This window comes from Micropterus dolomieu, linkage group LG20 (assembly GCF_021292245.1).
Source record: "Micropterus dolomieu isolate WLL.071019.BEF.003 ecotype Adirondacks linkage group LG20, ASM2129224v1, whole genome shotgun sequence".
Taxonomy (NCBI): domain Eukaryota; kingdom Metazoa; phylum Chordata; class Actinopteri; order Centrarchiformes; family Centrarchidae; genus Micropterus; species Micropterus dolomieu.
The window spans coordinates 31,357,089-31,372,031 of NC_060169.1; the positions used below are offsets into that span (position 1 = coordinate 31,357,089).

The 14,943-nt window shown below is 43.1% G+C and overlaps 1 protein-coding gene across 1 annotated transcript; it reads left to right on the forward strand.

The window, feature by feature from the left end:
* The first annotated feature begins 1,437 nt into the window (after nucleotides 1-1,437).
* Nucleotides 1,438-14,477, forward strand: LOC123959084 (IQ motif and SEC7 domain-containing protein 2-like). The gene is made up of 3 exons (XM_046032954.1): nucleotides 1,438-1,968; nucleotides 4,383-4,432; nucleotides 5,974-14,477. The coding sequence occupies exons 1-3, from the start codon at nucleotides 1,773-1,775 to the stop codon at nucleotides 7,207-7,209; spliced, it is 1,482 nt and encodes a 493-aa protein (XP_045888910.1). The 5' UTR covers nucleotides 1,438-1,772; the 3' UTR covers nucleotides 7,210-14,477.
* Nucleotides 14,478-14,943: the final 466 nt, after the last annotated feature.

The following is a 14,943-nucleotide window of genomic DNA, read 5'->3' on the forward strand; positions in this document are numbered from 1 at the left end:
CTTTCGCTCTAGTGGTAGCATGAGACGGAGTCTACAACCCACACAAGTGGCTCAGGTAGTGCAGCTCATCCAGGATGGCACATCAATGCGAGCTGTGGCAAGAAGGTTTGCTGTGTCTGTAAAGTAATGGTGTGGGGTGGCATTTCTTTGGGGGGCCGCACAGCCCTCCGTGTGCTCGCCAGAGGTAGCCTGACTGCCATTAGGTACCGAGATGAGATCCTCAGACCCCTTGTGAGACCATATGCTGGTGCGGTTGGCCTTGGGTTCCTCCTAATGCGAGACAATGCTAGACCTCATGTGTCTGGAGTGTGTCAGCAGTTCCTGCAAGAGGAAGGCATTGATGCTATGGACCGGCCCGCCCGTTCCCCAGACCTGAATCCAATTGAGCACATCTGGGACATCATGTCTCGCTCCATCTGCTTCAGTCCAGGTCTGGGAGGAGGTCCCTCAGGAGACCATCCGCCACCTCATCAGGAGCATGCCAAGGCGTTGTAGGGAGGTCATACAGGCACGTGGAGGCCAGACACACTACTGAGCCTCATTTTGACTTTCATTGATAATTTGTGTGTGATTTTGTTGTCAGCACATTCAACTATGTAAAGAAAGGAGTATTTAATGAGATTATTTCATTCATTCAGATCTAGGATGTGTTATTTTAGTGTTCCCTTTATTTTTTTGAGCAGTGTATATTTATATTGCATGTTTTCTTTTAGTGCAAATAAATCTTTCTCAAGGTTGGTTATCAGAAGATTTTCTTACAAATGGTTTCAAAACGTTGTGGCGACTTTATATAACGTAGCCTACTACTGATGGAGAAAATCACCGGAGCGGACTTACAGGGAGGGGGAGAGATTAAAAAAAGTGGGGAACGCTGACATGTTTGCAGCAGATGCACGGTAGGTCTGTGAGTGTGCACAGAAAATACCAATATATATATTTTATACTGGTAGTCAACCTAACAGTACCAGGATATGACTTTTTGGTCCTAAAGGAAACATGAACTTATTTTTATTTGACTCTTTTTAAAAATTGTCTTTGCTTTTATGTTTTATCTAAAGCACTTTGAAAAGCCTTGCTGCTGAAATGTGCTCTAAAATGTACTAGATGCTCGATCGTCCGTCAGTACGAGCAGTCCAGACATCTTTAGAAGGTCCCTCAGCCAGAGAGGTACAGCCAGCATCGGATACAAGCAGCTCAGACTCTAATGGAACAGTTTCTGTTCCACCAACTGACCCAGCAGATTGGCCCCTGGTCTTAACAGACTTCAGGATTTTTCTTACCCTGCAGAGGTTTCCATTATTACAGAGACGGACTGTTTTAAAGGAGGGAGGATTGTAGTGAGAGCACTGTGGTGTCAGGTGTGACTGTGCAGCCATAGCAAATTGTTTACATGCCTCAGGAGTCAGGTAGGCGGGCCCCATAGCAGAATTTTGCTTAGGGCCCCAGGGACGTCAGGACCGGCTCTGAACAGCTAATAGTAATGAGTAGTAACAGTTCCAGTAGTTGTTGAAGTATCAGAATCAGGAGCAGTTGTTGTACTTTTAGTGATTCTAACAGCACTATGTCTGCCAAATGAATACAATAAGCAGTAGCACAAGCAGTATATGTAGAAGTAGCAGGTATATTTATAGTAATTAGTTATTCGTATCATCTTCAGCCAGGACTGTAATCCCACTTGCATTCCTCTCGTGCGTACGGCTGTATTTTAACGTTACTGTCCTCCCTCTCCTCTCTCCGTCCCTGCAGCTGAGCTCGAGAAGCAGAAAGGTGTGATGCGTCCCGGTGTGTTGACGGGGGGAGGACCGGGATGCGGGGGGACATCGGGAGGCGGGGCCGGCGATGGCACCTCGAAGGGCGAGGTGGTGAACGGCACGCTGGGTAGGCCGAGCCTCGACGACACGTACGCCTCGGTGGATGGCCTCAAACGCACGGCGCTCAGCTCCTCGCTGAGAGACCTCTCAGAAACAGGTGAGGACGGGGAACTCACCGGTCGTTCGTGACAGACGTTGCAGTACAAGTACACGTTCTGACACACTGGAGGTCTTTACGGTGAACTTTACCTCCTGTGAATAACAGTATACATGTTTTTTGTTACCTCAGAGACGTGACTGGGTTTATGCAAATGAGAAATTTTACTGTTTCTGTTGCTGCAGTTTTTTATTATGACTCACTGACTCACAGCAAACCTACATCTGTGGTCTTATGCAACTGATGAAATAATGATGAAATCTAAATTGGTAATATAATGCAATAAGAAGAAAGTCTGCTGTGATGCTCTGTCTCCACCTACTGGACAGCTACAAGAAATACAAGAAGCTGTTACTGTGGAAACTGCACTTTATGGATCATTGGTATTTAGTGGGTGTTTTTTAATGTTGAGCTGGTAACCAGTGACACAAGAGGCAGATGTTACTAACAAGATCGCCAATATAATAAAATTGTAAACAATATTGGTAGACGTGTTTATAAATCAATATCAGGGTCAGTCCTGTGTTACTGCTGATTTTCAAACGTAAAAAGTAAAAGTGCAGAAGAGGTGAATGAGGTGTGGAGGTCAGGGACAGTGGTGGAGGAAACTGCATGTAAAATCAAGGCAACGCAGAGACAGAAAGCATCTGGCAAGGCGGGCTTAAGCAACTGAGGAACACTGGCGAGATGTTCCCATGATGCCCCATCCTCCGTTTTCCAGTGCAGATATAGTAACCCCTCAATGTATCAGCACAAAACTGCTGCGAGACACACACACCACCGCCACACACCTCTCCACACATGCAGGACGCTGTTTTTGGGTTGTCATAATAATAATAATAACATAATAAAGCAGACAGAGTATTGTTACAGTTACTATCTCGCAATCTCTGGCTCAACTGTTAAAACGGCGTGTTTGTTCAGCACGTGCAGTGACAACGCAGTGAATAGAAGAGGATTCTCTCTGACCAATCAGTAGTCAGCAGAACAAAAAACAAATAACCTACCATGTACCAGATTTGCCCAGTGGAAACCCCGTGTGGGTGGAGTCAAGGCGATTTGAGCTGGTACGCGGTTAGTCTAACTTAGCGGTGGAGGGAAACGACGAGCCCGGCTCAGTCCAGCTTTCAACAATACACCAACCAACACTTCTAAATTTCACTAATTACTGTTCAGTTAAAAGCAGAGTCCCAATTAGACGTCTGTCCCTTTTACTGGCACGGTGTGGCTACATGTTTTGAAGCCTGCGGCCGTATTACAGAAAGATCTTAAGTCTAAAGTTAAGACAGGAAGAGTCTAAAATAGGATTTTTCCTAGTTTGGTATTACAGAAGCAAATCCTAACAAACTTCAGGAATCCTATCTTATCTCAGGTTAGGAAATCCTAAATGCTAAATCCAACATCAGCTATCAACTTTTATGTCTGTTACCTAGCAACTGATGCCGCTTTTCTCATCTTGCCGAGCTAAACGGCTTTTAATCGTTGTTTTTTGTTTGCTTTTTTTAATGAAACAAACTGAAAATGGATCAGAAACAACAGCTATCAGTGGACTTCAAGTCAGATGACTTTGAGGTGTTTTTTACCTCCGTCAAGAAATCCAAATTTCACCGCTGCACCAGCGGAGCGTTGATGCTGTCAAAAAGAAAATAAGTCCATTTATAAGTGACACAAAGAGAAAGGCTCCTCCTGCGCTCCCTCACTGACCCGGCAGAAACCCGTCTTCTCGGGAAAGTTAATAACGAAGATCAAAATAATAATAAAGGCTGCGGGCAAATGTCCTCGTGTTTTTCATGTAGTTTTTGAACCTAACGATCTCCTTCTATCAAAGACTTGCATTTGTCACGTCAAGCCTTTACATTATGTTATATAATGAGACATTTTCCACCTGTTGACATTTTATTGATTTTGTAAAAGCAATAAAAGAGCAGCCGTGTGGATTAAACGAGTTAGCAAACCCTAGCTGGTGGAAAAGTAAAAGTTCTCCTGAAGTTAGGATGCTTCTGTAAAACAGGAACATCGACTCAGGAACTGTTCATCTGTAACGGCCTTTTTCCTAAATCAGTTCCTAACACGTATTACCATGGTTACCAAGCAGTTAGGATAGGATCTGCCCGTTTGCCGTGTTTTTATAGCAGTTAGGTTGCAGTTCTCTGAACGTTTAAAAGGTCCACAGGGGGATCTGCTTGAGCTACTTCTAAGCTACTTAGATTTTGCATACCAATATAAATGTTTATGCCACACATCGTTCAGATAGATATGTTTAAATAGATTCTCCATAAGTCAATGATTGAGTTCATTTTACAGAAACAACAAGCTCCAAAGTGTAATTCATTCTTTAATTATTAAAGGCCTGTTTTGCGGTATGTATGTATATGTACACATTTTAACGCTGCATCATTCTGATTGGGTAACAGGGAAGCGAGGTCGTAGGAACAGTGTGGGGTCATTGGACAGTACCATTGAAGTAAGTTTGGCGGGTCAGAGCTGAAAGCATGCATGATGTGACCTCCCAGCATGCCGCCGCAGCATGTCTCACGCACGTTTGACTGCATGTTTGTTATTTTCTACATATCTTTGGAGAACCATTATTACAGCTTTACCAGAAATATTTTGGGTATGACTGATGACTGACAAACCAGCGATGTTGACGTTTTATGTGTCTTAACCAATAGTGCTGTCATTTCTCTGTCTACTTCACTCATTCCTCTTCTGATGTCCTGCATGTCTGTCCCGAAATCCGCCTGTTTAGCTTATTGACAACAAATCACACGCAAACACGGAGATTCAAGATTAATTTAATCCATCTTTCAAGCTGCCATTGAGTTCAGTGAACTGAAGTTATTGTTTTTGGAGCCAGGGAGGAACGATTGAAAGTCAGTGCTCGACTTCAATCTGTAATGTTAAGAACCACAAATCAAGCCAGAAATCTTGGTGTAGTCATGGACTCAGACCTGAATTTGAGGAGCCACATTAAGACAATTACAAAGTCAGCCTACTATCACCTGAAGAATATATCAAGGATTAAAGGACTTACAGGAAAAACTTATCCATGCATTTATCTTCCGTCGACTCGACTACTGTAACAGTGTCCTTACAGGCTCCCTAAGAAATCTATCAGACAGCTGCAGCTGATTCAGAACGCTGCTGCTCGAGTCCTCACTAAGACCAAAAAGGTGGATCACATCACTGCAGTTCTGAGGTCTTTACATTGGCTTCCTGTCTGTCAAAGAATTGATTTCAAAATCCTGCTGTTAGTTTATAAAGCACTAAATGGTTTAGGGCCAAAATACATTTCTGATCTTCTGCTTCGTTATGAACCATCCAGACCTCTCAGCTCGTCTGGGATCAGGTCTGCTTTCTGTCCCCAGAGTCAAAACTAAACGAGGAGAAGCAGCGTTCAGTTATTATGCTCCGTATATCTGGAACAAACTCCCAGAAAACTGCAGGTCTGCTGAAACTGTCAGTTCTTTTAAATTAAGACTGAAGACTTTTATTTTCACCGTCCTGTTTTACCCTGTTTTAATTGCCTATTTAACTCTTAAAATTTTATTTTATCCGGTTTTTATCTTCTAATTTCTAAAAATTATATTTTAATGTGCTTTTTCAATTTCCCTTTGCTGCTTTTATGTTTGATGTTGAATTGCCTTGTTGTTGAAATGTGCTTTACATATAAACTTGCCTTGCAAAGATTAGAAACTTGGCAATCAGTTAGCAAGTAGAGACTCTTCTTTGTTCAAAGATGCTCAGTTTTGAGAGTTGCCCTCCCCCCCCCCAAAAAAAAAATATGATTAAGTTATGCTACTCTGTCATTCTGTCTTGTGATTGATTACTGTTTATTTTATAAGTATCTGAGAGGCAATATTCAGGGTGAAGCTGCCAGGATGGTTGGAAATTAATCTAAATACTAAAATCACAGCTTCTTTTTAAATACTGTAAGCTAATGAATCGTCTGGGTCTTATTCTCTTTCCTCTTTTCTTTGTTCCTCCTCCACCTCTTCCTCTCAGGGTTCCATTATTAGCAGCCCCCGGCCTCACCAGCAGCGCCCCCTGCCTGCTGGAGGTCTATCCTACAGCCCCATGATGGTCCCTTCGTCTCCAGCAGCCTACCGGCCGCACCGCCCTACTCAGAGCCCCGGTACAGGGGTGGGGGGTGGGCCGGGGCTCTGTCACAACCAGGGGGGGGTCACCACCTCCCCACTCGTGAGCGGGGGAGGGGCTGGGGGCGGAGGAGGGATGGCGGGTGGGGGAGGCCAGACTGGCGGCGGCCTGCTGGGGAACTTCTTCGGCAGCCGCAGAGGCAAGGTTCCTGGTCCCCTGACGATGACGTCACCGACTCCACAGGGTCCACCGAGTCCCCTGATGATATCATCACCCCCCCACTACCCCGCCCCCGCGCCTCCCATCCCCCACCCATCCTCCCCTTCCCCATGCCCCTCCCCATCGCCCAACCTCGGGCAGTCGGACTCGGGAGGAATTGGAGGGGGAGGAGGTACGGGAGGGGGGCCGTCCAAGCTCCAAGCTTTGCACGCCCAGTATTGCCACGGCAACAGTGGAGGAGGAGGAGTCAATGTAACTGGGCACCAGCAGCAGCAGACGCCGCCCCCACCTTACCACCACCACCATCGCTACCACATGCAGAGCGTCCCGCAGCACCACGCCCTAGCGCACAGGTTCTCAGCCCCCCGGCGGCAGGGTCCGCCCGGCTGCGCTCCCTCTCATACCCAGCAGCATCAGAGGATGCAACATGGCGCCGCCCAGCACCCGCGCTACAACCTGGGCTTCATCACGCCCCCACCACTGTCCCCGCACTCCCCCGTCACCCCTACTACCCCGCACGGACTTTACCACTCGCACCCTGCGGCGGGACGGCCGGGTGGAGGCGGAAAGCTCCCACTGACCATCTCGCACTCTCAGCCCCACCCCCACGCGCACACACACTCTCACAACCACGCCGTGCACACACACTCCCCGCTCAGCCCCTCCCCCTCCGCCTCCCCCTCCACCCACTTCATCTTCTCCACCCCACCGCCCCAAACGCCCTCAGCACGCCTCGTCACCCAGACGCCTCCGCAGCCCTACGCCCCCCAGTACCCACCCCTTACCTCCATCCCACCTCCCCCTCCGCACTCCCCCTTACCTCCCCCGTCGACCGGCCCTCTCTCCCTGCACCCAGGGACGGGGGGCGGGCAAGGGGGAGGCCCCAAATCGAAACCCGTCAGCCGGATCAGCACGGTCGTGTGAGAAGGCAGAAGCCGAGGGCGGTGGTCCGCCATCCCGCAGCGAGCCATCGTGGGGCGGTAGTGACAGGGAGCAGGAGAGGGAGCAGGAGAGGGAGGAGGAGAGGAGGGCAAATGCAGGTGCATCAAAATGGCCGCTTAGTGAGGAGGAGAGCAGTGAGAGAGGGGAAGAGGAAATTACTCAGCCTGTGTTATTTTCACATCCACTTCCCCCACAAGTAGAAAGACTCTCACACACACTGAAGGACGTTTGTTGGGAAACCCTGTAGTGGCAAATGTTCCTGGAAAACCTGCCCATGGAGCTACCAGCACCAAGAACATAAATCACACAAAGAAAGCTGAAGAAAAAAACTCCCGCATACTCCTCCCGTATTGGTGAAAATCTCCTGATCCCCCCTTCGTAGTGCCCTTCAGTGCTGGCCTGGGACTCGAGAGGACATGCATGTAGTTCTTCATTGACAGATGAAGTGTTCGTGTCATATTGTGAGTACGAATTTGTGAGTTGCTGTAGTGGACATATGGTTCAGGGACCAGACGTGAAAGGGAACAGTGCCAGAGAATTGAACAAAAGGGTTGTAATCGATGCCAACACTATGTACGGTGTTGGTTGGTGGGACAGCTCAGGTTGTTAGGAAGCCTGAGAACGCGACGAGTCCTTTTACTGTATTCCAAAAATCACACTAGTCTTGTACCAATTTGTTTTCCGCACAAAAAGCACTTGTACCATTAATTTTGGTTGTTGGCGTATTACAAGCCATGAGCAATGAGCCATGTTACATGAGAAGCAGAAGTGGTTAGCATTAATATGGTGCAGTTTGTGTCTTAGACAGGCATGCATGACCTGTGCAATAGCTAATGAGTGTCAGTGTGTCTATGGTTAAAATCCTATATGCAGGGGGAGGGATCTGTTGTAAGTTAAAGCCCCAATCCAGCATTTATTTGACCATAAAAAGTGCATTAGTGAAGGTTACTGAAAACTTTACTTTCTACATGGACAATAAACTTTTTTAAAACTCTAAACAAGCCATCATGATAACAAAAACTACAGGTGTCTTTTTACCTTTTGTGCTTTGCAAAAACTGCTAAAAGCCTTTAGTGTTTGTGGATTGCAGGGTTTCAACAGGGGGCACTACAATGTTGTTTTGGATTGGGACTTATTTAACTGACAATTTATTCTTGTAAAGGAGGATTTATTTGATCATTTGTACCACACCAGTGAATGCTCCCCTACAAGTGTCCCAGTATATTTGAAAATATAAGCCTGAATTTGTCAGAAATTATAATATATGTCAACTGTGTTTCATGCTCCACATTGTATGTGACCCTCTATGTTGCCGGAGAAGGAGATTATGCTGAAAGGTGCCAAACAGGGTATAGTCTGGGAGTCTTTTGTTTCACTGGCTTGTCTTCCTTTGATGAAGCGGGAGACTACCGTACCTAAACAAAGTCACGAAAGAGATGTTTAAGGTTACATTAAACAACATCTTCTTATAATGTAACTCTCAATATATTTCTCAAAAGGTTAATACTGGAAATGTTGACTGAACTGGGTGGGAAATTAAAACGCAAAAGGTTATATGCAGTTTAGAAAATCAAAGTTGTGCAGCGTCCAAACAAAAATTCCATCACCGCTTTGTGAGGGTGGTTGGCTGAAGGATTTCTGTCATGACACCGTCTTTCCCTGAAACCCTCCATTCACAAAACAAAAAAGTTCACAAACACCCCTTCATTAGTTAAATATATAAAAGGAGCAACAGGGGAGGGATCCCTTTTCCAGAAAGGACAGACATGCAATAGTTTGTGTACATAGACATTAGCATTGGTGTCAGCTAATGCACATAATTTCTAAGCATGTGCTACGGGGCAATGTCACATCTACTAAACCAAAATGTACAGAAAACAAAAACAAAACTCAAAAAACATTTTTTGTCAATGCCAAGTGCTTGATAGTAATTTTTCATGTCATTTATTTCAAAAGTCCCAGCTCAACAATCAATTATGTTTTAATTTAAGTGATAAATTGTGTTTTTGTGGTGGAATAAATTTTTTCAAGACTGTTATCCCAAGATAAGTGTTTAAAGGTCCCATATTATGCTCATGTTCAGGTTTGTACTTTTATTTTGGTGTTGACAAGAAATCTTTATTGTTTAGAAAAACACATTATTTACTCTCATAATGTCGATTGATTCAGCACCTCTCTTTCCCCCCTCTGTCTGAACACTTTGTCTCTTTAAAAGTCCTAAAAGCCCACTTTCTTGTGACTGACCAACGAAGTGTGGCGATAGGTCTGGCTATGTGAGACCAATGCTTGTGGATCGCTCCGCCTCACCCTGCTCGGTGGCTACGACAGCTACAATAATTTCACTTGGAAAAAAACGGTATGGGGAAACTTAATTTGATGAATTGACAAACCACAAATGAGACAAGAATTAGGTTGGAAAAACGCCGCTGAAGCGGAGCGTTTGTGGCGGTTGGGCCTCACACTACAAAAAAAACACTTTATTCACTGATTTTGGTGAAAGTGGTTCATATTTTATGGATAAAAAATCTTCTGGTTTTCCATCTGATGTCCTCCTGCTGCTCAGCCTCAACTTTCAGTGATTTATGGAGTTTCCTGATGGACAGATCGCTTTACTTGTTGTTAGCAGTTACTTTAACCACTAACTGCTGCTAACTTTAGCGTCAACTAGCTAGTTAGCTCAGTTAGCCCTGCATCTAGCCGTCCTATTAGCTGACTCTTCCCGGACTGGAAGCTTGGTGTGTTGGCGTTTACACCAGGAGCTGTAGACCGCTGGGAGAGCCCAGTCCGGATAGAGCTAGCTGATAACGGCTGCTAAAGTTAACAGTAGCTAGCGGTTAATGTAGAGTTAGCAACAAGTAGTTCATCTGTCCATCAGGAAACTTCATAAATCACATAGACCTGAAGGCCTTTTCATAGCTATTTGCGCTGTGCTTTCCATTGGGTTCAACTATTTTGAGCTTTGACTGTGGCGTAGGCACGAGCGCAGCGTTTTGCTCGACGCAGCAACAACCCCCCCCCCCCCCCAGGCATTGGTGCAAGCCATTGAAAACAATGGGTTTCATAGCTCAGCGGCACAGTAGTTGTGGTCTGTCTGAAAGGCCATAAGGCAGAGCAGTCGGAGGAAAACATTTAACTTTCCTTCACAATCGTAAGAGCAGTTTCTGCGATATAGACTGAACAACCTCCAGCTGTAGCTCAGCGATGGATCCACAGCTTGGTGTTGTGTTGGACGGTGGGGCCGAGAGCAGTTTTTTCTCATACTTTGGGGTCTTGAGACACACCGGGGACACATATTTAGATGAAAAAGTGGATTTTGCATAATATGTGACCTTTAATATTTCAACTTCACAGTGTCATTATCTTTAAAAAGGAAATTAAAATGTTAAAATGGTTAAAATGTTACACTAATATTACGTGTAGCAGAGGCTGACACTTCTTTAGAGAATCCTGTGGGTCACAGGATTTCAGTGGGATGTGAGTCAACTTCATTATTCATCACGGGACTGGGACGGGACTGGAATCATAGATCCGGTTTTATATACATGAAGTTCTAATATGAATCAACGCTATTTTCTGATTTGTTTTTATTGGGAATGGGGTTGGACAGGAGTCATTCTTCTGGGATTGAGGGAAAATCCTCTCCCGTGTCACCCTCTAATGTTAGGTCTGCTTATAATTTTTGTTCTGTTCTTTTCTGGGATGCCTCTTTTTTCAAAGCCGAGAGGAATGATTATTGTGAAACAATTTTGATAACATTTACATATAGAAGCCTGTTTTACCAGAGGTAATGAGATATCTAATCATAAAGCTATCTTCAGATAAAGTTACAGTTAATATAGTATAATGAACTTTTAAAACTAAATATAAGTGCTAGTCGTTGGATCAAGATCAGAAGTAAAGTTTTAATGTTGACAAATAAAACTAAAACCTTTGCGGTAATCTCACTAACTCTTGGCTTCCCTACATTTTAGGCCTTTGGAAACACAAAAATGTGAACATTTATGTTCACGAAAGCATGTGCAGCCTTATTTCACCAGCTGCAGACAAATTTTCACCACTGTTAATGAAAAATAATGGTTAATTTCCCACCAAGTCCAAACGTGTGAAATCTTCAGAACAGTTCTGGTGACCTTGAGGGTGAACAAAGTGTAATCTCACACTACTATTGCAAAATGGAGAACAGGGTGCCTTCAGATGGAGGGGGTGGTACAATATAAAATGATCATAAGATATAATTCAAAAAGACCACCATGTAATATAAAGACAATTCAGCATCTAAACTAGTCATATATTGATTGATTGTATCCATTCAGAATAACAAACTATCAAGCCATTTACTGCATTTTATTCAAATCTGGCTGAAGGACTGAGCCACTCGTCTCCCTCGTCATCCAACAAAGACACAAAGGAACATGAAAACTGGACCTAATTTCATCCTGAAGGACTTGCTAACTTCTCACAGGACTGGAGTGCAGAACGTGTTTCGCCGCCAAACAGCACTAAGCAAAATATTCTTGAACAAACTAATTTTTACACATTATTTTGCACTTTTGAGTTAAACCCACCATACAAGTATTAAAGTGTATTTTCTCTTTCACTCCATTTGATCGAGTTCAACAGATGCCAGGATAGGAAGCCCATGATAGCTGGTTGAAAGTTCTTTGACTATTTGAACTGTTTTTCCAGCCATTTGTACTTTTTGACTAGAAATAAACCTCTCAGTGCTGGTTGCTTTCCTGTCAAAGTGGCTGGTTTAGTCAGGCTCAAATAAATATTTACCAGCATTTAACTGGTGGATGATGGGAAATTCCTCTGATGTTCTGAATGCAAACAATAATGACACATTTTTAGTCCGCCTGTGATTACGTGAATGCGCCGACTGTAGATATTAACTGTACAGTGTGTTCTCTTTTCAATGGGGCCAACAGCATCGATCTGTAACTGAGGTTCAGAATTGCTTGAATTAACAAAGTGTATGCTCTAAAAACCAAACGTTCTTCAGGGTTCTTCAGGCTATTTGAGCAACTTAGGGTTCCTCACTAGAAAAACAAAAACAATAAAAATCCCTTAAATGTTTTTTGTAGAAGCACTTTCTGTTTGAGGTTTGTGGAAACGCCGTCATAAACTATAATCACTTGACGGAATTCCTCAGGGAACCATCTTGGGTCCCCTGTTGTTTTCAATCTGAAGAACCCCTTTGACTTTTTAGAGTGTGCTACTGATATTATTATTAATATTGTTGTGTGACAAGCTTCTACTAACATAACGTACTCCTTGGGCTGTTTTGTATTTTTAGCATTTTTAATTTTGTTATGTGCTTACAAGTGTGAGATGATTGTTTTGCTTTTCTAATTTGGGCATTTTATGGAAAGACTAAAAACTTTTTCATTTTTAATATGTTTACAACAAAACAAATTTTCTGTAACTAACATACAACTAATATGTTCTAATATTTTTAATAAGACCCTGATAATTAATTTCACTCACCCCTGCATGCTGGCGCAAACACACACCTGTGTACACTTCTAAATCATCACAAAGCCTCTCGCCAACCTTTTAATGGAAACAAGCAAGACTTACGCTACCAAGCAACCTTTTAAAACAATACAAACAAAGAATACATGCTGAGCTGCTAGGAATTCTGGACCGCTGGGTCTACATCATGTATCTACAATCACCTACAGAAACTTTGCCACTTTGCAGGGGGCCACACAGTAACACCATGTCTAATCCAGACTAAAACAATTAACTAAACACACTTGAAATAGCAAAACAAAAGTTCTCGAGGAGCACTGGATCAAACCTACCTCGTAAGGGATTATACATTTCAACGTTTTCCACTGCATGCCCGAGCTGTTCCTCACTAAAGTTCCCATTTTAAAGTTCCATACCCATGCTTTTGCATGTTGTAGCCTATCAACTACAAATTGTATGTACTTTACATTACTGCCAACCATTTTCCAAATCATTCCTAAATTTCTAGATTTGTTTGGTTCCAGTGTCAAAAAAAAATCAATTTGCAGGGACTTGACACTTGCTGCAGATAGATCACTGTCAACATTTCTTAGAGGTCCAAGCACCAACAGGGTTGAAGCTGTTTTTCTTTTGCTAGGTTTTTATTATTATTGACAGTTCTTGTGATCCAAGGCTGGAGTGGATCCTGGCGGTGTTTCACTGCAGGAGGATGTCTTGACTTATGAACGCATATTCAGCCATGATCTCGGCCTCCTGGTAAGTCGTTTTGTCTTCGGTTCCAAGTTTCGTTGGACCCCAAGTAAACCCACTAGGAGGTTTAGTTCATTGTTATTATTTCTCAGTTTTTTCAACAAAAACTCTTAGGACTGTTGTGAAAAATCCGACTTTGGAGATTTGACAGTCTTCTGCAGAACAACCACTCTTTTACCACTGGATGTAAGTCTCTGCAAAAGGATTTTCATTAAAATAAACTAAAATCAGTGTCTGTTTGAACAGCAGGAAATCAGTCTAATAATGTATTGCGTGGTTTGCAGAAGTAATGTACAGTATATGCAGTTAAAGAACATGCAGAACCCTAGGTATGGTCCTTTAAATGTTGAATTTAAAAGTTTATTTTCCTGCCCGGGTCTGGTCTCCACTATCGGTTTGCATGTGGTATTTATTACAGTATCTGCACTGAATGAAACTGTATTATAAACATGAATGTACATAACCATCGTTATATGAAAAATAACAATGCGAGTACTCACTTTGCTCCGCAACGGGCAGTTTGTCTTTGGCTGGGTTTACACCAGGAACCGAAGATCTGATTCTAAACGGCCATAGAAATAGATCTGATCTGACTGCTGCAGGCAAAAACAGGGAACCTTTAAAAAAAAATAAAAAATCATCAGATCTGGTTCAGATAAGGTAACAAATGTCCGACTCTTCTGTTCCTGTGTAAAGGCAGTCTGTGTTGTGTGTATCTAAACAAGGGCGATGGACCAGGGGTTGTACGAAACAACACAATGGACCGCTTTATGGAGAATTTTTTTTTTCTTGTTTATAATGTAGAGCAAAGAGAGACTGCAATAGTCCTTGTAAAATTGTACGAGTACAGTGTCAAATATGTGTCAACAGAGACGACATTATTTTAAAAATTATGTATGGAAAATTTTAGCTGTGTATATAAATATATATTACTTGTACTTTGTTTTTGAAATTGCAGAGATATGGAAAAAGTGGAAATATTTATTGCTCTAAAGATATAAAAAATCTGTTCATGTTGATGGAAAGACGCGTCCTGTTTTGTTTGGGGGATTGTACACTCACACACACACACTACTTTACATTACAGTGGGGCTGATGATGTTTGACCTCGTGACTTCAAATGTTCTGTTTCGTGGTTCAGAACCAATATTGTGAAATAACAACAATCCAACAATCACAAGCTCAAAGGAACACGTCAGATCTCCAGAAAGCTGGAGTCAGTGCCTGGTTAGCTTAGCTTAGCAGAAAGACTGGAAGCAGGTTGAACAGCTTGCCTTGCTCGGTCCAAAATTTAAAATAAAATACATCAGTAACAACAACTCTAAAGTTCACCAACAAAGATTTTGTAACTTACTTGTTACATTTGTGCACAAAAAGAATTGGTTTTGTGCTGGAAATATTTTCTGTTTGTGCGTTTAGTAGGACAATAAAACAAAAATGATGATTATCACGATTTAATTTTTCTCAATAACAATATAACAAATGTTTAAT

Bases quoted from the DNA above. Each gene is read 5' to 3' on its own strand.
- LOC123959084 (XM_046032954.1), top strand. From the start codon at position 1,773: ATGCGTCCCGGTGTGTTGACGGGGGGAGGACCGGGATGCGGGGGGACA. The intron at 1,969-4,382 runs GTGAGGACGGGG...ATTGGGTAACAG, and splicing joins GAGAGACCTCTCAGAAACAG to GGAAGCGAGGTCGTAGGAAC. The intron at 4,433-5,973 runs GTAAGTTTGGCG...TCTTCCTCTCAG, and splicing joins CATTGGACAGTACCATTGAA to GGTTCCATTATTAGCAGCCC.